This window comes from Manis pentadactyla, chromosome 1, assembly GCF_030020395.1.
Source record: "Manis pentadactyla isolate mManPen7 chromosome 1, mManPen7.hap1, whole genome shotgun sequence".
Taxonomy (NCBI): domain Eukaryota; kingdom Metazoa; phylum Chordata; class Mammalia; order Pholidota; family Manidae; genus Manis; species Manis pentadactyla.
The window spans coordinates 47,866,760-47,892,970 of record NC_080019.1 but is presented as its reverse complement, the minus strand read 5'-3'; the positions used below and the strand labels follow the sequence as shown (position 1 = coordinate 47,892,970).

At 44.4% G+C, this 26,211-nt stretch overlaps 1 protein-coding gene across 8 annotated transcripts in view; it reads right to left on the bottom strand.

Moving 5' to 3' along the window:
• LARS2 (leucyl-tRNA synthetase 2, mitochondrial) overlaps nt 1–26,211 on the bottom strand; it is a 173,460-nt gene that overhangs the window by 28,420 nt on the left and 118,829 nt on the right. For 7 of the 8 annotated variants that reach the window (XM_036899365.2, XM_036899369.2, XM_036899368.2 and 4 more), the window contains 7 exons: nt 25,632–25,915; nt 22,074–22,172; nt 19,236–19,373; nt 7,108–7,208; nt 4,388–4,570; nt 2,716–2,885; nt 938–1,015 (listed from right to left, as the gene is read on the bottom strand). In XM_036899365.2, coding sequence (XP_036755260.2) covers nt 938–1,015; nt 2,716–2,885; nt 4,388–4,570; nt 7,108–7,208; nt 19,236–19,373; nt 22,074–22,172; nt 25,632–25,915 — 1,053 coding nt within the window. The remainder of the gene's footprint in view (nt 1–937; nt 1,016–2,715; nt 2,886–4,387; nt 4,571–7,107; nt 7,209–19,235; nt 19,374–22,073; nt 22,173–25,631; nt 25,916–26,211) is intronic. The other variant, XM_036899367.2, reaches the window with a different exon arrangement.

Sequence of the window (26,211 nt, the reverse complement as noted above, 5' to 3'; positions counted from 1 at the left end):
ATCTCTGCAAATTGGTAAGTAAAAAAATAGCATCTCATTTTAATTTGCATTGCATGATAATCAGTGAGGCAGATACTTTTTTCCGTCAGGTTTACTGGGTATTTCGAGCTCATCTTCTGTGAATTATTATCTTTTCATATCCTCTGACCACTTTTAGGTTAGGTATTTTCATATTAATCTGAAAGTGCTCTTTATATGTTAAAGATATTAAGCTTTTTGTCTGACAGATTTGTTATGTTTTCCCCAGTTTTTTTCTATCTTTTAATATGGCATGTATTAATATGCTGAAAATGGTAAGTTTTACGTAGTCAGATATGTAAATTTCTTTCACTGTTCTTGAAGTTTGGAGGGAGCTTCATTATAAAAAGCATTTGCTAAAAGTTTTAATGCATTCTTTGCTTGTTTGGTTTTTTGTTGTCCAGACAGCTAGCTACTTGCCCAAGCTCCATCTGTTAACAAATCCTTTTCCTGACAGGGAAAATCTATTTTCCTGACAAGAGGATAAGTCTATTCTGAAAGGTTGGTTTTATTGTTTACAGGAAGAACAGACCCGATACATGTAGGTTAAATGACTATAAAATGCTAATGATGCCAAGGGCGTATCACAGATTAACCTGCAACCAGGCAGCAGGACCGTGACAGGGGCACAGCTGGGAAAGGAGGCCCGAGTCTGGCCCTCGTTCATCCCTAACAAATCCTAAGGCATGTTACAAAATATGGTGGGGAAGGGGGATCTGGGACCAGACAATCTTTAGGAAACTACCAACTATAAAACTATATGGAAAAATGTTTCTCTAAGATAACAGAGCCATCCCAAGGCAGTGACCCCACCGTGCTGTTCTCTGTTCCCATGCTGGAACCCTGCAGACCACCTCACCACAAGGCTGGAAGCTACCCTCCCTCCTCTGCCCCCAGCAAATGAAGACAGGCCACTTACCAAGAGGGCATTGCTGAGTCCCATCAGCTGAGAAATCACAGAATTCAGTGAGAAGTCCTCTGTGAAATGGGAGGTTACCTATTGGTAAAAGTTGAATAATTCACTTTCTTTAAAATTCCTTTCAGTTTTCTCCCCAAACTGGAATTATCCAAAAAATGTGAAATTAAATGAATGCAATTGAAGATATTTAAATATGTATTCACTATCTCAAATGATCCCTGTAGTTTTTCAACAGCACAAAGACTTTTTAAAAATCAAAGACAATGTTGCTTCCATTACTCAAACTGTTTCTCTTCCCCCTATCTGGAACACTATGGATTCTCATAGCAGGTACTTACGAGAACACTGCTAAATACGTGACTAGAGGCAGGACCCACTGATGAGCAAACATCAAAACAACAGTAAACAAGAGATGAGGTAAAGGATGTCATTTCTCCGTGGTTACGTGACTTTAATTCACAATAAAGGTGAAGAGTATACGGGATACGCTAGTTTTACATTTTCAAATATGGAATCAATGTAAGAATACCAGTATGACTTGTCAGCTTTTTCCTGTTTGTGTGCCTTTCAATTTTGACCATGGACAAGAATATAGAAAAATAGCACATCTTAAGACATCAAGATTTTCCAATTTGTTGAAATAACCCAATTCTATTACCTGACAGAATGGAAGAATTTGCCAAATCCAGAGAGAAAATATGTGGTATGAAAACAATCATTCAGGCATCACTCAGATCACTAAATTCAGTTCCATGAGCTCTGTTTGTCTATACGAGAGTATACGGGCCAGAAATAAAGCTGAAGAAGTGTCACCAAATGAGGCCATGCTGGACCAAGGGCCACATCAGGTCACAGAACGAAAGAGGAAAAACCCCGCTCCTTCAGGGCCAGTCTAGAGAAGTGACCTTGGCTGACTTTGTAAGTTTGAATCAGCACACTATTAAAAAAATTCAGCCCAAGGAGCATTTGGGGTATCCAGCACCCATCAAGAAATGGCTTCAGATTTCCTAAATGCCACGCCTTCTTCTAAAGACCTATGACATTTTTCCACAAAGTTCTTAAAAAGGCAAATGTGATGGTATCATAGCAGTCTTCTGGATAAAAAATTTAAAGGGATTTACTATTTTAAAATGATTTGGACAATAATAATGGATACTATTCTCTAAGAAGAAACCATGAAAAAATCATTTATCCATAAAACTTAACCCACAATAACTCACACAGACATCGTGTAACTAAGTGAGAAAGTCTCCACTATGTGGACATCAGGGAACTTGGACTCTAGCCTCTGCTCAGTTCCTCACTAGCTGTGTGACTTTCCCCAAGACATTTAACCACTCTGTGCCTCATCTCTGTCCCCGTCTGTCAGATGAGGAGGCTAAAGAAGAGATCTCCTTATGCCTCTTTGACTCTAAAATTCTGCTTTTGTTAAGCAACATGTGTCGTATGTTATCAGTGTGATCCTGAATTTGGTCCTCTCCCTGGATGTGTTAATAAGTATGCAAACATGGAAGGTGGGCCACTTCCTGAGATCCAGGATGAACGTCATCAGAAGGAGCCACTTCCTGAGAGCACGTTTTCCCATTAGAACGTTTGTACTGCTGCTCCATCTCTGTGAGGTGTCCAAAGCAGTAAGACTTACCAATCAAGGCAAGCGGGGCCACCATAATAATGAAGAAGGCCCGCAGTGCCCCCCCATCCCCAGCCCCTCCCCGGGCAGGCCCCACCATGCACATTCAGTTACAGCATCAACCAGGCTTCCCTGGGAAGCTTCTGACCTGAGAGATGACCGAGTTCTTATACTCCCAGAGCTTCCTGGCCTGGGCTTTCTCCTCGTTACTCAGTAGTTGAGGCCTGGGAACCTTCTCAGAAGCCCGGGCCTCAATGAATCGGGTTGCCAAGGACCAAAGACGCTGCTGCCATCTCAGTACCCCCGGGAGAGCATCAGCTGAGTTTAGTGTCAGTAAATGAGAGACAGAAAGAGACACCCATGAGAATGACTGATTTGGTTACACACCTAAGCCAAGAAAAGCACTTGGGAATTGAAGACACACTTAACTGTACCCCAAGGGATTTATCCAAAGGCCAGTCGAGGGGACCTCCCAGGCTTCCAGTGTCTGGGAACTCAGACCAGGACTGATTCCATCCTATATCAGAGCCCCAACTATTCAGAGCACTGGACGGCAGGGCTACACAATGCTGCCCCAAACTGCAACCAGCCCAGGATGAGCTTAGAGGCTGGGGCCCGGATGTGCGTCAGTGCACGGCCTCCTTGTTTGAGAAAGCATGCTGTGACAGAAGTGTCCTCAGAAATAACAGTGTGCTTGGGGAGACAGCTGATGTACACTGGTACAAGTTCCTCATCTCACATGGACAGGTAACACGCAATGCTGGGGGACTGCACTTCTGTACAGCATGCGGTGTTTTAACATGATCTCTTTCCTCCCTAGGGATCTGTATATTACCTATTTCAAACATGTTCACTAAATCTAGTTGCTAATCTGATCTTCTGGAGAAGTCGAGTGGCTTCCCCTGGTGGTCCTGGATTACAGGACCAGCCAAATTAGACCAGTCTTGGTCTTTTACCCTTTGGCCACTGGACTAGGCATTCTTGAGCCTGGAGGCACAGTTAGGAACAGACTTCCAGAGCTCCTCCCAGGAAGGGGTGGGGAGCCAGAACCTGTACCCCGCATGTCTGCGCTTTGCGAGTCCTAGGTGATTCTAACGCACTAGCTCTAGGGCTGGCATCTCTGACGGCACTCCAGGCCACACTACTCGCCGGAGATGGTCTGTCGGAATAAATGGTGTTCCAGGCATCTGACTTCTCTCTCCCATAACAATGTCTGGGGCAGACCACATGGAGGAAAACTGAGTAACCGCTGGACAGTTTATTCTAGGGTATCTAGATACACAAGATTATTTTACCTCATGCCATCTAAGATCTAACAACCTTGGGGACAAATTTCTCTTGAGGGGGCTCTGTAGACTGCTGTGGGTGACTGAGGTCACAGGACACAGGTAACATCAAGACCAGGTCCCAAGCAGGGTTTCTATTCTGGGAAGGGACGATGACACTGTTCCTGCCTTTCAGGGAAATCAAGAGGGGACTGTCCTCTGCAGATCGCAGTGGGCCTGGGGGCAGCACAGAAGCCGGTTTGGCTCCAAGGAAGTGTTCTCAAGGCGGGGTCCTCATGGAACCCGCACCACACCTCAGACTTGCCCAAGGCAGGTTCTTTGGCCTGGGAATCTACAATTCTGAGGCTCACTGCATCTGAGAACAGTGGTCTAAGAATGGAACAGGATGCTGGGAAAAACTGCTACCTGCTCCATAGAACTGATTACTAGAATCCTCTACTTCTGTCTTCAGCGAAGACGTTTCCTTCCCCAGATTCCTTTGGCATGTGAGGCAGACCCCAAAGGAGTCAGGCCAGGAAGAGGATGGCGACTTACTCTTCACATTCCACAAGATATCCTTCTCAGGAGGGGCGGCAAAGAGGACGTAGAGCCGGACCGTGTCGACGCCATACTGCTCTACCACTTCCTCAGGGTCCACCCCATTGTGTCTGGACTTGCTCATCTTCTCCCACGTCACCTCTAACTTCTCTTTTGTTTTTGCATGAATAGGAACAGAACCTAGACATCAAAATAATATACATTGGTATGGTATGTGTGTTTCTGAATTGGTTCTGTAAAAATATATTCAGTAAGAAAACACTGGCTGAGCAATTAAAAGTGTCCATTTGAAGAATCCCACTAATTTATTTAACATACCTCTTTCTCACCCCCTATATTTTATTATAAAAAGTTTTTGTCTTTAAGTAAATGAGGCCCAGCCCTCTATTACAAATCCTCCTTTCATAAATATATAGCACAGTTATAATGCCTGTGCCAGCTTTTTCTCAACCACAAAACAAGACAAAAACAATCTCCCCTTTTATAGAAATTATATACAAAATTATGTACATTATATAAATTCTATACAAAAAAGCAAAATAAAAAAAGGGTAAGACTCAGACATGTTGTGTTTTCTTTACGGATTCAGGGTCTAATCTGTAAGTTGGCAGCTGACCAGTCAAGGTCTCAGAGCAGCAAAGTACACTGAGAGGCCACTTCACTTCGAGGGCTGTTCCCCCTCCCATGCCAAACACGTTCCCATCAGGGCTCATAGGCTCCCATTAAATGTGGGGGTCCCTTTGTAGTGCCAGCCTGCTGTATCCTGCTCTGTGGGTTTGTCTCCTTCCCACTTGTATCGCTGGCCCAGACGGTGCTGATGGAGGAGGCGTGAGTGGCTGTTTGGACAAGTGACCTTGTTGCCAAGCCCCAGTGGCTGGGACCAGGAAGGACGTCTGACAAGGCTCAGCCTCTCTCAGGAACTGGAACTTAGACACGGATACTCTATTTTAATTTTATGAGGCCTGGAACCACAGATCTTAGGGAGAGGGGGTGAGGCTTGGCACTGTGGCTCCCTCATGTAAACTGAAACTAGGGGTCAGAAGCCAGGCCTGGTGGAGGCGGAGAGCAGGGCCGAAGAACAGAGAGCACAAGGACGAGGGACTAGAGGCTCAGGAAAGAGGAGGAAGGAGTGGCCAGCCGATTCCTACATGCTGTGAGGCCCGGCTGTGTTTCCTGCAGCTGGGCTGGATAAACCCACACTGGGTAGACTTCTGCCCCTTCCAGCCAAATAATCCCAGCTCTCCTAGCAACCAAACTCCCAAGAGACTGATATATGTACCTCAAAGCTAACTGCATACTTTGTGACAGGCACACCCATCAAGTAGATAGAAGCCTGCCCTTGCTGATCCAAGTATTCTCTCCAGGAAGCAAGTCTGCGTGGGAAGGGAAAAGAAATTCCCAACACGGCCTGGCTGGCCCCGTGACATCAGAGCAAAGGGACACTGAGGTCCTGGAAGATGCTTTATCCAGGCTGTAGGGAGGCCCAGGGAACCACTGCCCCCCTTCTCCCACACACCCACTCCAGGCTGCAGCTGCTCTTCAGACCACTGTTGTGCCAATGAGGAAAAAGGGATCTTCCTGCACAGAGAAGTTGAGAAGTTAGAAAAAGGTGCCCTCTCTTGGCACGTGGCTGAACTTCAGGCCCTGCTCGCTGCCTTGGCTGGGTGCTTTTGTGCAGTACACAAACTGCGCAGCTATGCGTGCCAGCCCTGCCCAGTACACAGCTTCACTAACAGCGGAAACTTATGTGCCCCTTGGATGCAGTCCTTTCCCCTCTAGTCTGTGTTGGAGAAACACTGCCAAGTTCTGCTGCCACAGCTGCTTTTTCTCGCATGGACCTTTCTAAACCCTGATATATTACTGCTGCTTAGGTAATTTCACTGCTGCCGCCTGAACCTTCTGTCTAGTGTTTGGCTTGGGAGGCTGCCTACCACTTAAGGGGTTGTTAGGTTTACCAAGTCTCATCCATTATGCACTGGTTTTTCTACATGTAAGGGCCAGAGTTCTGGGGCTTTCTCACAACTGCCTCTAGGTGCATGCCCTCCACCCCCTGCTATTTTCTAACATCATTTATTTCATTTGTATGCTGGGTGCACATGATACATCCTCATGCCATCTAAAGATCTGGTGGGAGGAACTACCTTTGAGAAAGAGTGAAAACCTAGAGAGAAGGGAAAAGGCTTGGGAGAGCTGGGGGAAGAGGGAAGCCCAGGGCACCAGGGAGAGAGGTGTTCTGCTAGGGAAGCGCTGGATGGAGCTGCTCCGGGGTGCTGCAGGAGTGGGTACAGGGGTGGCCTCCAAGATTCTGGAATGCACTTCTAGCCCACGTGGGGAGAAATGCTGGAAGTAGCCCAGGCTTGAGAGTGTCTCTTGGGTCTGGGGGCTTTGTCCCTGAGATGGGCTGTCAAACATAGGCTAGGACGTGAGGTTGTGCCCAAGTTGACTCTCATTACATACAAATGAAACCCTGCCAGAAGTCAGCTGACACTTCAGCCGGATGGAGGTGGGGCCGAGGAGCTGACAGCCAGCCCAGCCCAGCCTGCAGAGGGCACAGGCCCAGAGCAGGCTGAGGCTTAGAGACCCAAGGCCAGTGGGTCCTCTCCTGGACTTTCTATCCAGCCAAGGCCTTGCAGTATATGCCTGCTCTGTCAGTGGCTCTCAGGCCTGGTCTAGGTTCTCTGCTGAGTACCTGGATGGAGATGGATTGCCATTCTTACCTGTGAGATCTACTTCCTCTCTCCGTAGATACTCTCCAGATGGTAGGCGGAATGTCTGTCCCTTGATAAGGCCTTGGGCCAGCAGCTTATGAAAAGGCTCTCTGAGAAAAGTAACAGGAAAAAAAAACTGGTGAGGTAGGGGTTCGAAGCATCCAGAAAACAGCAACACAACCTTCACCAGCTGATGGAAGGCAGTAAGTGCCTGTCATGGAAACAGGCAGTCTGCCCGATGCCACCTGTAAACCCAACTGGACCAAATGGCTCCTTACTGAAGAGTGGTAAGAAAATTAAGTCAAAGTAGCAGATATTAACAACTTTCCACTGTGGTCAAGTGGAAAGAGCACCAGGCTTCAGAGGCGGAGGGCCTGGATTCGAGGCTCAGTTCTGCTTCTCAGTGATTTATAGAAGCCAAGGCAAGTCACTTACTTGTTCTTAGCATCAGTTTGCTTATCTGTAAAACGGAGGTAATAGAAGTCTGCTTCAAAGGGTTGTTGGGAAGATTAAATGGAATGATTACACAAAGATACTTGTATATTTTAAAGAACCACACAAATGTCAGCTATGCGCTGAGTCCAGCACACAAAAGGGCTCAGGAAGACACAGAGGTTTAAGCTGGAGCTTTGTGTAAGGTTATTTTTTCCTTAGCCTTATACATAGTGCCTGCTTATGTTCTTTCTAAATTTTTAAATAATACACATTACACATGAATATACCCCTTTCTGCTCAAATTCAAACATTACCCCCTCTTTCCAGGCCTCCTCCCCTCTGACGTGGGTATTATTCAAAGTTCTTTTTCAATGTATTTTCAATACAAATGTGTATATACACATATATGGTTTTATAGATCTTTTTGGGATTTAAATGACTGGGATCATAGTGTACATATTACTTTGTGGTATTTCATTTGATGATGTGAATGGATTTTCCAACAGTCCAGATAGATCCATCTCATGTTTAAATGGCTGTCTAGTTTGGATGGATTATGATTTATAGTGGTTGTTTTTTAAAAACTAGTTTTATCATCACCTTTCCTGGCTGAATAGTGAAATATAAACTTTTTCTCTTAAGGAGACAAGGAGAGGTTGACCCTCATACTGAAATTACTTTGTTTCAAGATTTGAAAAACAGTTTATTCTGAAGAATTCATCTGATTCAGTTTGGAAGCATGTGAGCAAGAGCTATTACAAATTCAAAGAATGCTTTGTGGAGACATCTGCTGCTAACACGTGTACGGATTCATATTTATAAAGACAGCATATAGGAATGTGCTAATACAGAAGACTGACTGAGCTCTCCAAGGATGTCACCCTTTGGTGCTGCAAGTTCCCTTAGGCAGGGTGGCTTTTATTTAGAGGTTCAAAAAGTCTGTAACTCTGAAGTGGCAGGAGTGGACTTTGTGAATTTAACAGGATCCTCATTTCACATGCAAGGCCATCTAATTTAGATGAACCCTGATACTAAGGAAAACCTCTGGACAGGCCTCTGATTTATTCCTCGCAGCCCCTGTGTGCACACAGGTGGTTTAAGGGAAATTTTCCAGTGGATCTGGGCGAGACTGGGAGAGAGATAAGGGTCAGCTAAAAAAAAGGATTCGTGACCTTTACATTTTAAAATCTTGTTATGAGAGCATGTGTATATATGGATGGCAGTGGTGGTGGTGTGTGTGGGGGTATTTTCCAAGGTGGAAAAGACCCAATATATTTATATTTAACAGTCAAGTAGAAATGTAACACTTATTTTTGAGACCTCATTCAAATTATTCCATGTCATTACTTGATGTCACAGGGCCCTCCAGCATACTACCAGCTAACTTGGTAGAAATTCCACACAGGTATGTGCATGGAAGTCATCACACTATTGCTCTGGCTCAAAAATCTATCTTTATAATAAACTCTTTTGAGTCATAAAACCGCCTTCCTCCCACCTCCCCACAGACACTCCCACCGGCAGTCACAGCTGGCAGAGTGATAGCCTTTGTCACTCCGTGGGGCCACAGTGTAGGTTCCAGCAAGACTACTAGAAAATGTGAACTCTTTACAAAGAAAGATATGAAAAACAGTATAAAAATCAAATGCACTTGGGTCTAATGCTGCTTTTGATACAGAAGCCCTTGAAGGGGAGCAGTGATGTCTGCGATTCCCTGTTTTTTGGGAACACTGGCATGGACACCATGAGGAAGCGTGTGTTCTCAGGCCACTGGGCCTTATCCAGGGCAGGTCAGGCTTTTGATGCCTAAGGATCCTGGTCTGCATTTTCCTCAGAAAGCTCAGAGAACTGTCCCCACAGACTGAGCATTTTCTCCAACACTTACCCGCACTTGTTCCTCACAGAGGTCACAAGGATGCTTGGCTATTTCCAGGAAGTGCCATGCTCCCCAGGATTCAGTGCCCTCTGGCAAGAATGCCCACCTCAGCCTGGCTTCCTGGGGAAGCCTGGACTTACCCTGTACTACTGAACTCAGGCATTCTCTTTCTGGTGGCTGTCCCTGTCCCCTGCACAGAGTTCCAGGGTCTCCTTTGTGTACAGAAGATCCGGCACAGCAGAGCGTGAGATGGCTGTGTTGTGATTATGACATAAAGGCCAGTCCACCCCTTGCTCTACATGCAGCGTGGCAAGGACTACTCTCCTCTTCTTCCTTCTGTACCCTGCACCGAGCATTGTGCCCAACAGACCATAGGCTCTTAAATGTTCCAAACGTGGATGTATACATGAACAAATATGAATGAACAGACAGGTGGATGTGGGGTGGAAGGAGGAAGACACTGGGTGTTTGCTGTTAGTGCCTGACACCATCTTTGACTTCCATCCAACTGAAGGTGGCACCTGGATTTTAATCTCATTACATAAACAATACAACAATTTTAAAACAGAAGGTGAAAATCAGATGGCTACTTTTATTGGGCAGGAGAAGGAAGAGACTGGATACAAACACATTAAAGAGCAGAAAGCAAATTGAGCTAGTATTCTACAAGGGCCCCCTTCGCTGAGTATCAGTGGGCTTGATGGGGTAATGTGTGCGTGTACTCAGGAGGCACATTTTTTAGCACAAGTTCATCTTTTAGATCGGAATCTTCCTCAAATCACGTTATGTGCTGCTGCCTACCACAAAAGAAAGAGACCATGACCTTTTTCCCACGTGCTGGGTGCCAGTGGGATGAACTTGCTGTTGCCCTCTTAGGTGCTAGTGTTCCCGTACCCACTTTGAGGGTTTCCTCCCCTCTTACTGTTATGTACGTGGCTTTGGTCACTCTTAAGAGAAATAAAGAAAGATATGCCTTTGGGATCGAAGGAGGAATAACTGGATCCCAAAGATAAAGATGAGTATGATGATCGAAATGCAATAGCCAGTAAGCTTCCAAAAGGGGCGGGGTAACAAACAACGAATCCTGCCTTAGTCTTGCAGTTTATCAAGGGCGCAATGCCGCCACCTTCTGGGAATGGACAGACGCCACCTACCCCAACTCAGCTATCCGCCTGCCTAAGCCTGCACTCTGCAGGTCTGATCTTTAGTTCTTTTTAAAGCAAACACCACTGACTAGTCCTACCTGTTTCAAAACCACTTCCAACCCTCTCAGAACAAGGGATCTCAGAAGGGTGTCCACAATGGAGGCTTCCTCTCAAGCTGGTGGTCGCTCCCTGACAGCAGTGCATAAAACCAAGGCCTGCTCCTGAGAGGGGCTGCCATTCCCGAGGGCTGGCACGCCGCCGCCTGGCAGCTGCAACTTGCCCGGCTACCTCTCCACAGGCATCCCTGGCACACGGCAGCACTTCTGGGCTGGCTCACACCAAGCCTCAGGGCTCTTCTTAGTGCCACGTTCTCAGAGACTGGTCACCACGGGAAACGTATCCCCGATTCACTCAGCATGTATTTACTGCCGTGTGTCTAGAACTGGGGTATCACGACAGTAAGCCAGTCTCTGTCCTCAGGGAGCCTATCTGCTACCACTGAACCAAACCAAGGCCTGGGCACCTCAGAGCTCTGAGGGGATAAAGGCGGAGTCTCGTCATATTTGCAGATCAACTCCTTCCAGACCAGAGCCAATTCCTCAGCCTCACCATAAAGGACTTCTCTTCCTCTCTTTTCACTTGCTCTGCTCTTTACATACGTATGTGCTTCCATGTTCCTGTTCACACTACCAAAACTCTACTTCTCCTTGCAGATTCGACTGATGCCACCTCTGTGCACAGGCATCGTGGGTCCCCCTGATCAGAATGAGTTGTTCTTTCCCCTGCATTTGGCAGATACTGAATTGTACTGTATGTTCAGGTGAATTGCTTCCTTATCTGTCTTCCTCCTGTGACGCAGGAGGAGGAGAAAATCCTCCAAGACGACCTCCCAGTGCCTACTTCACAGCAGACATTCAATAAATGTTAACTGGTTTGAACTAAATCAAGTTTGTTTCCATGAATGAAGAAATAAACCTCCCAGCAGCAGCGGTGGGGACAGGTGGGGAAGAGATGACTGTAGGGCAGGCACTGGAGGCTATGGCTTCCAGCTGGGCCTTTTTGCACGGAGAAGCGCCCTCCGATTTCATACTGTCCACTCGAGTTTAAGGAAACTCAGCAGGAGCAAGGGAATGAGAGTGGGAGAGGGCCCCAAGGGTGTTCACATGGCATTACACAGTGGGAGGGGTGCTCCCAGCTCCTGGAATCCTGCTCACTCCCCAGTGACCCCCACTGCAGTCTCCCAGGGCTCCAGGGAAGGCCCCACAGGACCATGGGAACCTGGGTCTCAGTCTCTCGGCTGGACCTGGCCATACCTACTCTCACGTGTACTGGAGCTCTGAGTGAGGGGTCACCCTTGTTTATTCATTCAGCACCCATTTGGGCAACAGTTATGTACCGAGCACTCTGCATTTAGAGAGCGTAGGGTAAAAGGGCGGCCTAAGACATGCCCCTAATAGCCACCAACTCCACAAGGAGGAGGTACTATGTGTCATATGCAGGTACAAAGTGCATGGCAGCAATGGACAAGGGGACCCAAGGACCCTTGGAAGGACCCTGGGCTTGGAACCCAGTCCTGCTGGAGCAGAGTTCACACCACATCACCAAGTTCATTATACAGATTCATGACTGTTACAATGATTTCCCTTTAATTCATTCACTCACTCAACAAATGGTACTTGCAACAAGCTTGTGAAAGCAACTGAGTTACTCATTCATCATCGTGACTATGTATAGCAGAGGGCTTTATGAGGAAGTGAAAAATCTGCAACTCTAAACCGCCAGTGCTTTGACTTGGTGGTCATCAAAGGTGGGGGCATAATTCAGGGCCTCTGCCTTGAGGAAGACCCTTGATGGTTTCACTTTCATAAACACAAATTTGTGCTTTTTTCTGAGACAGCTTTATTATCACTCCTTCAATACCCACCCCTAGCGGTGGATCACAATGACTTGTGTGGCAGTGCAGCTACGCACAAGAGGATGATGAAAGTAATGCAGTCTTCAGTATTTCCCAGGTGGTTTGGATAGCACTGATTCAGAGATTACAACAGATGATACCATGAAATGAGCCACCTTTGTCCCAGCAGGAAAGGAAGGAATGCAGGGAGGGAGGATGGGCAGGTGCACAGGGGGAGGGTTGGTAATTATTAGGACGAACAAGGAATTTCAGGACTTTGGCTATTTTAGGCGTCCTTATAAAAATCACTGCACACAAGGAATGTACTAACCAAGATGTGGCTAAAAGAATCTCAGGATTCCTCAGAGCCCTACCTAGTCACTGCAGATGCCCTGTTACCTAAGGAGCTCTAGGTAGCCTGCTGCCCACAGGATAGCCCTGCTGTCTGGACCTGGACAGGTGGTGACCAGGCAGCTCTGGAAAGAAGCCAGCAGAAAGCCGTGGACCTCAACAAACAGTCTCTCACTTGGCCTTCTCAGTTAAGTTCACCTTCCTTGTCTCCCCTGCCCTGTGCCTAGGACTATCACGTTCACATCATTAGCCAGTTATTAAGTACTAAGTCACAGTTTGTTCTTAAAATATCACCATCTCTACTTCTAAGCATAGAAGGAGGTCTTATTAATACGATGACAGAGACCAAAGTAAAGCTTCTCTCCTCTGCCCTTCCCTTTACCCGACAGCTCCATCTCTGGTGTGGTCAGAGAAGTTCCACAAGCCCGTTGAGCTCTCAGGGCTCAGCAGGTGGCTGTAAACGCAGAGCACTGGCTTCTGACGCCACCACTCTTTGTTGCTTGCCAACGGCAGGCAGAATTTCAATTAGGGAACCTTGGTCTTTCTGAGTTATCCTGAAGACCAAGAGTAAGAACTGACAAGATTCCATGTTTAAGCTATCTCTCACAAAGGGAGAGGAAAGTTTTCCTCATCTCAGTTCAGGAGAGATGAGCTGTGACACGCTCGCCCCTGCCACGTGCCCCTCTGTGCTTCCAGCCTAGTGCTCAGGACCTAGTGCTAAAGTCCTGCCCAAGCGTTTGCCTACCCCACACCCATGCATCAAACCTGGGGCTCAGGGCATTTCCCTGCTTCAGGATATATACTGTAAGTGACTTTTGTTTTTCTATTATAAGTTATATAATCATTCTGAAAAATCTGGAAAAAAAATCACAAGTGCATTAAAAAATAATATAATCATCAATATCTTCATCATCCAAAGAAAGTTAGTATTGAACAGTTGGCATGATTTTTTCTGTTTTTTTCTCTTGCTTTGTGTGTGTGTGTGTGTGTATACATATACATACATGTAAACATACATATAAATACAAAGATAACCAATCATATCTACAATTTTTTTCTAGTCATCACTTCAGATGGATTTCTCCACATGATTAAACATTATATGTAACTTTAAAGAGTTGTACAGGAGTCTTCCATATAAGTGGGCTATACTTTACTCTTTCTCAGCATTTTGGGGCACTTAGGTTGGATCCAATTGTTTAGCTACTTCAAATAATGCTTACACAAACCCACTGGTCCATAAGTTTGCATTTTTGATTATTTCCTTAGGATAGATTTCTACAAGTGCAAGCAATGTGTCCAAAAGTGTGACTGTTGTTAAGGCCCTCATACTGCCAGAATACTTTTCACAAAGGTTGTTCCAAGCTGCCTTCCTCAGCACATTCACTAGAGTGCTGCTCTCGCCCCAGCCTCTTGGTATATGGAAAACAGTGCCTCACTGATATTTAATCTGTACTTCTTTTACTACCAGTAAGATAAACATTTTGTAGTATGCCCTTGATCATTTGTGTATTTCCCTTTGCAAATCTCCTGCTGGCGTTAGTTCTGGCTTAATCACTAACCTGGTGTTTCAGGCACACAACTTAGGTGCTTGCTGTCCCATGTAGTGGCACACCCAACCCAGAGGCCAGCTTCTTAAAATGGTAAAGAGACCTGTAAGCTAAACGTGCAAGTAGTGAAATAAGGGCCAGATCTCGTTTAGAGAACAGGAAGGATGATTAGATTCACATAAACCTTTGCTGTTTCTATTTGAAGAAATTCAACAAGAATTAGAGTGAACAGGGTACTCAGAAGTGACTGAATTCCTGACACATGAGGCCAGTGAGAACCAAAGGCATCATCCTGTCTAGATGCTGATTAGTGGCCCCACTGAGCGAGGGACAGTGTTCGCTGGACTCCCAGTCTAGAGCTAATTACTGAGACAGTGGCCAAGGGGCTGAGAGATGAAAACAAAAGTGGAATAGCTATAGTCTCAAATCCCTCCTGAAATGACAATGCTAATCAGAAAGAATAAAGAAATGGACACAAAATTCTGATTCATACTCATTTCAGAAAAAATAGCTAGTAAATACAGAGAGATACACATGTAGCTGACAGTTCTCCATTTTTCCTCCTAGGCCAGCTTGATAAAGTGGTTTGGATGTGATCAAAAATTGTAACTGGAGAATTCTGAATTACTCATCCCAGAAAGCAGATGATTTTCATTTCATTTGTGGCTGACTGGTTTACCAAAACATCTCTGATATGGAGGAAAATGCTCAGGGTTTTCAGAGGCTGTGGTCGCCTCTTACCAGGAGCAATTCTGACAACTGTGCTGAGAAACAGAGATTAGATGAGTTGGTGCATCTTCTTTAGAAAGGTCAGAATTTTGAGTACTTAAATCTCTCTCTTTTGTGGGGATGGGACCACATGGAATAGAATCTTACGATCTTATAAATAATAATAAAAAATACTATATAGAAATACATTGCAATTTATACTATATAGCTTTTAAAGTTGATGGTTAAGCAAATTCCAGGTGTACCTGGAAGCTTTGCAAATTAGAAATACATTAGAATAGAAACAAATTATATCCAAAATTATATTCTAAAATTATATTGGACTGTTTTGAACCTTTTTTCTCCTGGAATGTAGTTTTGAACCACTGTAAAGAAGTCATAAAAGTAGCCAGACCCTGTCCTGTATCTTAAAATAGTTATCTGTTGAATAATGTATTGATTCATTCATTACTTCTACAAAGAATTGTTCAAAAGCTAGAGAAATGTGCCAGGAATCCAGGAGCCAGAAATCACTTATGGTCTTTGCTTCCAGACCAACAGGAGAATAAAATATTTCTCATGTTGTATTTGGCCTTTGAATTTAACCTCTATTCTCCCTATCCCAAGGAGAATATTTCCTTTGAAGAATATACATTTTTATCTATTTATATCGAGGGGCTAAACTCAATTTACTTAAACAAATATTCACTGAGAATGTACTATATCCATGAGACTGTGTTAATAAGAGGACACAATTCCCATCCTCAAGGGTAATCTTTATCTAGTGAGGCAAAGACATTTCCACAGAGAAGAAACACAAGGCTGAATGGTAAATTCTATAACCCAAGGTACAAACATTTTAACTAATTTGTTTACTTGAGGGATTGATGCTGTTAATGTGTTTAATGTCCTTCTGGTATAGATCACTTTATTTTTACTCATGAAGGTCCCTGGGACTAATAGGGAGAAAATTATTTTAAGGATTTAATTTATACCCTAATGAGTTTTCTGTATAGTAGACTTATAATCTGTGTATGCTGTACAGTGTAAGAGAGCAGTTCTGAGGGTGGGGTGAAGGGAGGGGGCTTTCAATGTGCTTCATTTTAATGAGACTGGGATTTTGTCTCATTATAGAGATTTTAGAAGTAATATATAATTTATCTATCAAAAATTAAAAAATACATATCCTTTGCCTCAGCATTCCCCAGTGTCAGGACTTGAACCTACAGATATGATCCCAAATACCTACCAAGAATATAGATAAAAAGAATCACTGGACATTTTTTTTTTTGGTAATAGCAATTGGAAAATAGGTGACTGCTTAAATAAATTGTGGTATACCCATATGATGGAATATTATACACAAATGAAAAAGAATGGGAGATTTGTATATGCTAATGTATAAAGATCACCAAGATACATTATAAAATCAAAAGGCAAAAGACATACATGTAGTATAGGTAATAATTCAAAATGAGGAAATCAACAGAAACATGGAGATATGCAAAATATTTTTCTAGAACCAATCAAAAGAAACTGTTACTAGGTGGAAAAGAAATGTGGAGGGTAGTGTGCAGGGAGGGAGAGTTCATTGATTTTTGAAAAATGATATGAAATGACTTCAATCATTTTTTTAATGGCTTCAATGCTACTTTTGGTGCAGTTCAAAGATTTTTAACCTTAGACATGTATTGCTTTTTTATTTTGTTTTTATTGTTAACATGGGTTATCTGGACAAAGAGACAGATTTTTTTTTCTTTTTCCTATCTGCAACTACGAAGTATTCTAAAGGACACTGTATTAAAAGAACACAAAACAAGGCAACAGCTGAAAAGAAAAATGCCAGGGATTGTGCCCCCAGCAGTACGGCATACAGGAGAGCCTGGATTAGTGCTCAAGTGAAAAAGGCTGGATAAAATATAAAAGCACTGTTGTTTTAAATGTGTCACTGAGCTGGCAAACTCATCTGAAATGAGATTGAAATAAATATATTTTTATACAAATAACTATTGGATGGATCTTCACTAAAGAACACAGAAATATTCCAAAGGATTTATTTCAGACAAAAGGGAAATGATTTCAGATGTTAAGATCAGAGATGTAAGAAGAAAGAGTGAGAAAAGATACTAGTAAATATGTAGATTCCATACGATTTCAATTGAACTCCCAATAGATATATGTGTGGAATCTGGCAAGCTGAATCTGATATTTATATGGAAGAACAAAGGTCCAATCTTAGCCAAGATACTCATAAAGGAAAAGAATAAAGAAGGCCTTTCTTTATTAGATAGTACAGACTTACAATTAAAATAACAAAGTCAGTAAGTAATTAGCAAAGCAAAAAGCAAACAGACTCATGGGTAGAATAAAGATCCTATAAATAGGCCCTTGCATGTATATGAAAACTTGATTTATGATGGAGAGGGCACTATGGATCAGTGGGTAAATGGAAGGACTGTTCCATTAATGATTCTGAGACACTAAAAGCAATAGACATAAAGGTAAAGACTGTTAAAATTCACTACATTAAATTAAGAGTTTTTGTTCATCAAAGGACACCATAAAAAGTAAGACAAGCTAAGAACTGGGAAAAAATGCTTGCAATACATATAGCTGAAAAAGAGTTAGCATCCAGTATATTTAAAGAATTCCTATAAAGGACAACTCAGAAGAAATAAGGGCAAAGGCACAAAAAGGGATTTAATGGAAGAGGAAGCACAGAGGTCCTAAACTTATTAAAAATGTGTTAAGCTTCATTAAGTAAGAGTGTCTCTAATATTTAACTCACAAAGTGATCCATTATATAACTACCCATTTGGCAAATTAAAAAAAAGCCAGGTAACACTAAATGCTGTAATCTGCCACAGATATCCAGTAATCTGCCAGTGCTGCGCTGAAAGGCCTTGAAGGAAGAAATGGCGTTATTATATACCTGTTTTGCCACAGCTGCGTAAATCATGCAGATTTACAGCGATTTGCATATGCCCTGAAACAATGGTGAAGACGTAGAGCGAGGGAACCCTCATCTCCGTTGGTACAGGTGTAGATTCATATAACCAATTTGGAGAACAGTTTGGTGTTCCACAGTAAAGCCGAACATGTGCATACTCTGCAAGAGCAATCCTGCTCTGCGGCACACACCTGGGGAAGTGCTGACACGTGTAGTCAGGAAACATGTACAAGAGTGCTCACCATTAAGGGTGATATGGACACAAAACCCGAGTTCTGTATTAGAAATTCCACTCCACATCATGGCATACCATGAATCAGGAATGCAACATAACAGTGGTAACATGGATGAATCCCCAAAAATACTGAGCAAGGAAAGTAAGAGAGAACACATGAAATATGATTCTACTTATATAAAGTTCAAAAATGGGAAAACAAATTGTTTAAAATACAGATTGTTTAAAAATATATACAAAGGTAATAATTTATAAAGAAAAACAAGAAAATGAGTAATTCAAGATTCAGGATGGGGGTTAGCTACAGAGCGAGGGGAGAGGAGGGGTGCTGTGACTGGAGAGGGGCACCCTGGGTATTCATCCTAAGGGGCCTGTAATACTCTACTTCTTAAACTGAGCCAGATTTGCTTGGCATTCATTTTATACTTTAAATTGGATAGTACATCACATAAATTTTTTATATATATGATGTATTTCATGAGAAAAAAGTATACACACACCTTTCTGAACATAATGGGGAACAGATTATATACCAAAGGGAAAAAATTATCAATGGATTTGCAATGTGATTCCCTAGTTTTTAATCCATTATATATTATTATCCGAGTGATACATCAAGGCATGTCTCAGCAAAGCTTAAACACAGAGCTTAGGCAGAGGGACCAGATGACAAACATGACCTCACATGAGAAGCTGTAAATGCATATAGTATTAAGAACGGCTCCTCTGTGCCTCACAAGTAAAACTCTCAATTTCTTAACTCAGTTCAATAAAGAGCTGAAGGCAAGATTCTATGCAAGATGAAACATGCTAGAACTGATGAAGCCACAGAAATGCACTTCAGATGGCTCCAGCTGACAGCAATCTCTAAAGTATACTTAAAAAATAAATTATTCTACTACAGACACTTATCTAATTTCAGAAGAACTGACGCCTGCTTTACATTGCTGTTCCTGGAACTGATTTTTTTTGCAAAGCTGTATAAATGCTTACCTGTGTCTGACCATTTTCTGACCATGGCAGAAATGACTGAAGAACCTCGCATAGAACAAGTGCATGACGGCATGCTCCTTCCCTCCAATGTACAAGTCCACGGGCATCCAGTAATCTGCCAGTGCCGCGCTGAAAGGCCTCGAAGGAAGAGACGGCGTTATTATATACCTGTTTTGCCACAGCTGCATAAATCACACAGACTTACAGCGATCTGCATATGCCCTGAAACAGACTGTCAGACAGTGACTTTATTTTTAAAATATAGTAAGAGAAAAGCTTATATGATTAAGAAGAAAAAAGTCAGATGTGTTTATTTATGAAACATATAAAAACTATTTCAGAAGCTGTGATTGACATATTTGAGATTTTCATATAAAATGAAGATAAGAGGAAAACATAGCAGCATAAAAGGTATTTCCCTAAAAGGGGTATTTGAATATCTATACTTACTTTAATTTTCATTTAGACAGTTGAGATTTTTGAGTTCTTGCCAATAGGGGGCAATGTGACATTTACAATGGAGATTAACATGCAGGCACTAACCACTGATTTTAAAAACAGAAATTCAACCTCATTTTTAAAAGCAGCCTTAACATACAGATACGTCAACAAGAGTCTGTATCCTGTCTCCTGAATGCAAGGTGCACACTTAGGGTAACAGTCATAAAATAACCAAACAACTCTCTCTCACCTATTAGATATTTTTTTGTTGACAGAGATCCTAGAATAAAGTCTCCCTTACACTCCCTGGTCCTGATAGATGCTGGTGGGGGGGAGCAGGAGGGAAGTAAGGCAGCTTCTCTCAATTTTCTGATGGGGATCTTGAGTGGGGAGTGTCTGTGGGTGTGCAGAGGTGTGCATGCGTGTGTGTGGCCGGGGATGGGCAGCAGTGCTGGCTGGGGACAGACCGCTTCAGTCCCAAGGTGATGTTCTCACCTGAGGTCATCCGATGAAGAAAACCTTTGCCTTTGGAGGATTTGTACTCCATGGTTTCAAATACTTGTGAGTTATCTTCCTCATTCCCAAGACTCTTTTTTCTGCATTGAGGACTTGGCTGGCTTCAGCTCAGGCTGGAAGCAAGAGCTTGCAGCCCAGCAGTAAACCCAGCCCACCACCACATGCCGCATCTTAATGCTGCTTGTTTTCCCCTCCTCCAGTCACTATGTTAGAATTCTTGTAAAATTAAAAAACATTTTTTCTGTTGTGAAAAATGATTCCCCAGGGAAATCAAGCTGCTAATCCAGGTGACAGAAAAGAAAGGGAAGTCAAGGACGGTACTTATCCCCAAAACGAGCATGGGATGTACTAGAGGAGCAAGATGTTCCAAGTGACTAGGGCTCGGATTTATGATCGACCCCCAGAGGCCATCCATGGAGATCTCCAGCTAACAGCAGCATTTTACAAGGGAAATGGTGCTAAATGGTGTTCCCAAATGGGGGCTGTGAAGACCTCAGGATGTACCTCCTCTTACTAGGCAAGGGTCTCCTCACTGTAATTTCGAGCTCTCATCTGTAAGGTTTTCCTTTGCAGCATTCTGGCTGGTAGGGGGCCTGACTCCCTTGCACTCCAAGTAGCTGTCACTAAAAGGAATGTACCCACAGCCCCTTCAAGCAGGAAGACCCAGAAGAGAGGCCCTTCTGGGTGAGCCGGGACCACCCTGGTGCTTGCCAGCCACAGCAGTCGCCTTGTGCCCCTTTGCCTTTGCTGGCTACTGTTGACAGGACCCCACTCACTCTGGATTGGCTTGAACTCCGATTATAGAAGCGCAACACTGCAGGTGGGATTCTGGCAGGGGGAGGGCAGGAGCACCCATCTCACTGGAAATGTATTATTTTACAACCACTGAAGAGAAAGGGGCATTCTTACACATGGACTATGGGATTTCACAACAATAGTTCCTCCACAGGCAAGATAACCAGGCCTTTGGAGAGTGGCGTTTGCAGTTTTTCCTGAGCTCTGCAGTAGTTTTCTTTCGCTCTCATTCTCTTTTACCTACCTATCTATGGCTCTCTCTCCCTTATTTACTTTTGTCAAAGAAACACAAACATAGCTGAAAAATCGAATAATTTATAGGTCTATAATTTACAACAGTGGTCTCCAGTCCCATTCCTTTCTGGCCACCTGCCTATCCCTTAAGGCTCTTTGAATTCTTTTAGCTATTTCTTCTGGCAATTATTAAAATATGTTTATACTCTGTTGATTTATCAATTGTAGGAGCTACTGCCCACCTGTGATTATAGAGATGCTCCTGAATTCTCTCACACTGCCTCTTCCTACCCTCCTTGTCCAGTGGCATCATTATTTTCAGTTAGGCAAACAACATTACATCTCTACAATTGTGTAGACATAGTTCACGCAGGGCCAAGGAGGGTGTTACAACAGCCCCCCCTTCTTTCCTCTACTTTTTATTTTTCTGGTACTTGGGGTCTGCTTAGTTGTGATGAATCTAATTTAATAACCTAGCACACTCCCTCGGGAGAACTGTTTTTTCAAGGAGCACAGTGACGAATGGCTCCCAGCCGTTGCATGTGGAACCACATAGTGGCTCTGGGCAGCCCACACTCTCCTAAAGGGTGGGGCCCACAGCAGAGGCATTTCTGCCTGACTTGGGCTTCTCCGCTGAACAGGCTTTGCTTGGGGCTTCCTGTTGGCCTGCTTCCTTCCCCCTTTCCCTTCTCATGTTTTAGACCTGCACTGAGATTGAAGGGCTGATCCCTCTGCCTTTATCCTTTCAGGCATTTCCCCCAAGAAAGCTCTTGCACATCTAATTCCACCTTGGTGTTAGCTTTTCAGAGGACTCAAACTGACACACACTCACAGAAGTCAGCAGGGCTTTACCTGTGAGCATTCTGAGGATCAGTGTATCTGAGGTAGTACCACGCAGAATCAACAAAGGTGTCCATCGTGTCCGTCTCTCTCTTGGCTACTCCCTTGCACCTAAGAAACAAAGTTCATCAGCTGGTTTCTTTCTCTCATGTAGTTTTCTACCAGCTTCTTGAGAAAGCTATGACAATTAGTATCAATTTAAAATGTTGTAAGAACAATACCACATCATGAAAAGACAAGTCAGAGAAAGTATTCTTTGTGCATTAGACAGTGCACAAGGTTTTAAAGAAATTTACAAGATAAAAATTGCAGTCGTCAATGATCAAAAGCCTTATTCTCCACTTTTCTGAATTTAACCCGGAAGCAAATCTAACCACCTGACAGGATGAGACAAGACTACGTATCTCTTTTGCATGTTAACTTCCCTTTAGGTATGTCATGATTGCCTTCAGCCAATGCCTACTTTATAATACATACGAAGCTAATCAATTTTTTGTAATACTTATGAAGCAAAGAAAAGTTGAAAACCAATGTAGAGAGAGATTGCATTTAAAAAAATGAACTTGGGTTTTTCCTCTCTGCTCTAGGGTGAGGGGAACAGAAATCCACTGGGGTGACCTTAGGAAGATAAATAACCTTGGGGGCCCAAAGGCAGTGGTGTGCTGGAGCCAACTCACACTGGCTGTGAGAATTTAGCATCTCTTTCCAACTTGGTGATGAGTGATATCAAATTAGTAACCTCAAATTAGCCCTTGGTGGGAGCACGTAGACTACAGAAACTGGCAAACACTACCAACCAGAAGCTCTACTCCAGAGAGCTATTTGGGACATTTACCAACACACCCCTGCCTACAGATAGGTTCCTGACAGAAGGGTGAAGAGAGCCCCCCTGTTCAAGAAAGTGACGAAAGTGAGATCCTTTGTGTGTGAAGGGCTGAAAAGAAAAAGCAGTCCTCATCCCAGGGACAGAGACGCCAGGGAGGACTAAGGTTTCGCGAGGGCCCAACTGCTGAACCAAGTCTGAAGCACATTCCCAGGATGAGCGGCCTGCCTGCGGGACAGGAAGAATGGGGTGCCAAAAGCCACAGGTTTAGGCAGCCAAGAGGGGGAGTCCTTGGAGCAGGACTCAGGGCCCTGTGAAGACTCTCAAGGCCAGGAGCAACCATGGATGGGCTGAGCCAGCTACTAATAGGGACCTTCCGTGGCAGTGAGAAGACACAGCGGAACACAGCTCAGGCTCCAGGCTCTTCCTTTTGAGGCGGGACCAACCACCCCTCTGAATGCCGTCCTTCTGGAAGGGTGAGTCCTTGGGGGCTCTTGGACAATTCAAGGGGGGACATGAGGAGATCCAGGGGGAACTGATAAATCTTCTGTTAATTTAGCATACAAGGTCTTGACTGTCTTTTAAATTTAAAAATAAATTTAAAAACAAATGAAGGGTTGCATTTATATTTTGCATCTGTGAAGGAGTTCATGTTGGCTTTACAAATACTACAGAAGGAAACAACCACTCCACACCTCCTGCTTATTAAATGGAAGTGGCTGAGCAAAGAGGCAGGAGCCCCAGACCTGGCAGGGCTTATCAGAAAGAGCTCCGAGGGAATCCTGTTTCCTACCACCCAGGACTGCAATATGACACTGATCTCAACAGTGCACCTGTAAGTTAAAGCCAGGTCTTTTTATTTGGAGAGCAATCAACCAGAACACAGATACTATTTTGAGAAATAATTAACAGATAAAGGTTATTTCTTCTCCCTCACCATGAGTGCACCTGCACAACTTACGAAGAAAATGCAGAACTCAACTGCATTGATGAAGGAGTAACATCTGGTTATAACTTACCATGCTGGTTTTCTTTTTAATAGTCATGTTGGACTTGACTACGGCCAACACGTTTTATTGCTGAGTCTAAAATATGAGTGGTATGGAAGAGGCAACTTAGTAAGTGGAAGGGATAGGTGATGGTGATGGTGACGGTGACAATGTCATTAGCTCCGACAGTAATAATTGGCACTGAGGCAAATGCTTCCCAGGCATTATTTCATTTAAACCCCAGTAACCCTGGGGATGAGGTAGATACTACCCATGTACCCATTTTGCAGACGAGTAACTGGGGTTCACAGAGGTTAAGAAATCCACCCAAAGTCTCAAAGCTCAAGAGGAAGGAATCCACACCTGCTGGACTGGGGTGCCTGCTGTCCTTAGCACTGTGTTGTCCTGCCTGGCCACGCTGGCTCAGTGCTGTCAGCCCTAGATGCACATTAGAATCACCAGGGAGCCTGGACCACTACCTTGGCCAGGGCTCTGCGCTCCAGGAATCTGCAGCACGGTAGGCAACCTATCCCCAACAACAAGGCCCTGAGCTGCTGCAAATGGAGCAGGAGGCCATCAATGTCTCTGGCAGGGAAGCCCTTTGTCACTGCTTATCAACACAGAGGATGTGCTATTTTCTGCTGGAGTGCCACATTTTTATCCTAAAACAGCCCAGAGCTTCCTACATGCCTGCCTACAAACCCCATCTCAAATCTCAAGACCAGCTGGGTGAGGACCTGGGAGGATGGTTGGCAGGTTCCTGGCAGGACAGGAGGCAGGCTTCCACTCACTGAATGCTCGCTATGTGCCACCATGCAGATTATATGTGCTAATTCCAGTCTTCCAAACAGCCCTTCAAGAGGGTTATTTTAGTTCCCCAAAGGGAATCTGAGCTCAGAGAAGTTAAGCGACTTTCCCAAGGCCACACCCAGTTAGGAGGCAGGGCCAGGACTTGAATCTATGTGTCCGAATTCCGCAGGCTGAGCCTTGCAAGTGTTCTATGTGGTCACCTAATTACCAGTCAGAACTCAGCTCTCCACCGGCAGAGGACTAAGCTATTTTAAAACATCCTCATCATGATCTGTAAGGCAGAGGAAAATGGCTTCTCCACAGTGGGAAGAAAGAAGATCCTGGGGCTTGATACCGGTTATTTATTTGTTTAATCAGCTGGTATGGCATCATAAAAATCACATTTAAGATATGGCAGTGAATTGACAGAAAAATGTAATACCACTTCCAAATGAGAAGAAGGAAAAAGAGCGCTTTTCAGTATGTCAAAGAATGAACCGTCTGAGCTCACTCACTCCCCATTGCAGCGACGACTTTGCCATTTTTGACAGCATCTCCACTGTCGCACCGGCAGCTGTGGGGGACTGTAAGGCAGAGAGCAAACATTTGCTCTCATCCCCAAGAAGCTCTTTGGAATGCAAGATGAAAGAAAGTGGTCTCCTATAAAGCCAAGAAGAAAAAGGGTAGCTTTCCCATATGCGGGATCAGGTGAATGTGGGAAAGGTGTGAATGGATACTGCTGCTTCCACTGGCTCAGAGGAGAGGAGAGGGCGTTTGCCACCGTGGCAAGGCCACAGACTTCAGCCCCTTCTCTCCAAAGTCCTGAAAGACCTAGGGTATTCGGTCCAGTCTGGTAGAAGTCCCAGAAAAAGGGGACAGAGTTAGCACCCAGGGGAAGGAGGGCCCTGAAACTCCAGCTGGGAGCTGGGTCCCCAGACGCAGTCCCGGCTGGGGGACAGGGTTCCTTACCGAGGGCAGGAGCAGTTCACCCACTCCAAAGCCTTGGCCAGTGGGGAGCCTCCCTTGCCAGTGAGAGATGTGATGCTGGGCAAGGTCACAGGCAAGTCCTCTAGAGGCACAGGCACGGGCCCACAGGCCGGGCAGTGGACCACAGGGATGGGTGTGCCCCAGTACCGCTGCCGTGAGACCAGCCAGTCCTTCAGTTTATCACTAGTCACGTGTCCGCCCACTCTCTTCCTCCTGGCTTTCTGAGTCAGGGCCAGAAACGCATCTTGCCGGCTCATACCTGTGAACTGAGAGGGAAAGAGAGAGACTCTATGGAACACAAGTTCTCTGGAAAGTCTATCTTCTCCGTGCATCACTGTCTTTACATTCCAGAAGCTCACAGACAACAGGAGCCTTTCACCCATACTCTGTCCATCCACTGAAAGAATTCCTTTATCCTAGACTTTCAGTCTAGAGCCAGGGGAGTATTCAACAGATCCCCTGAAACTGTTTGCAAGAAGCCAGGGAGCACACGTAATGCTCAGTCCTATGCTGAGGAATGGGCATTTCTCTGGGCACTTCAGAAGCCTCCCTCTGCCCGTGA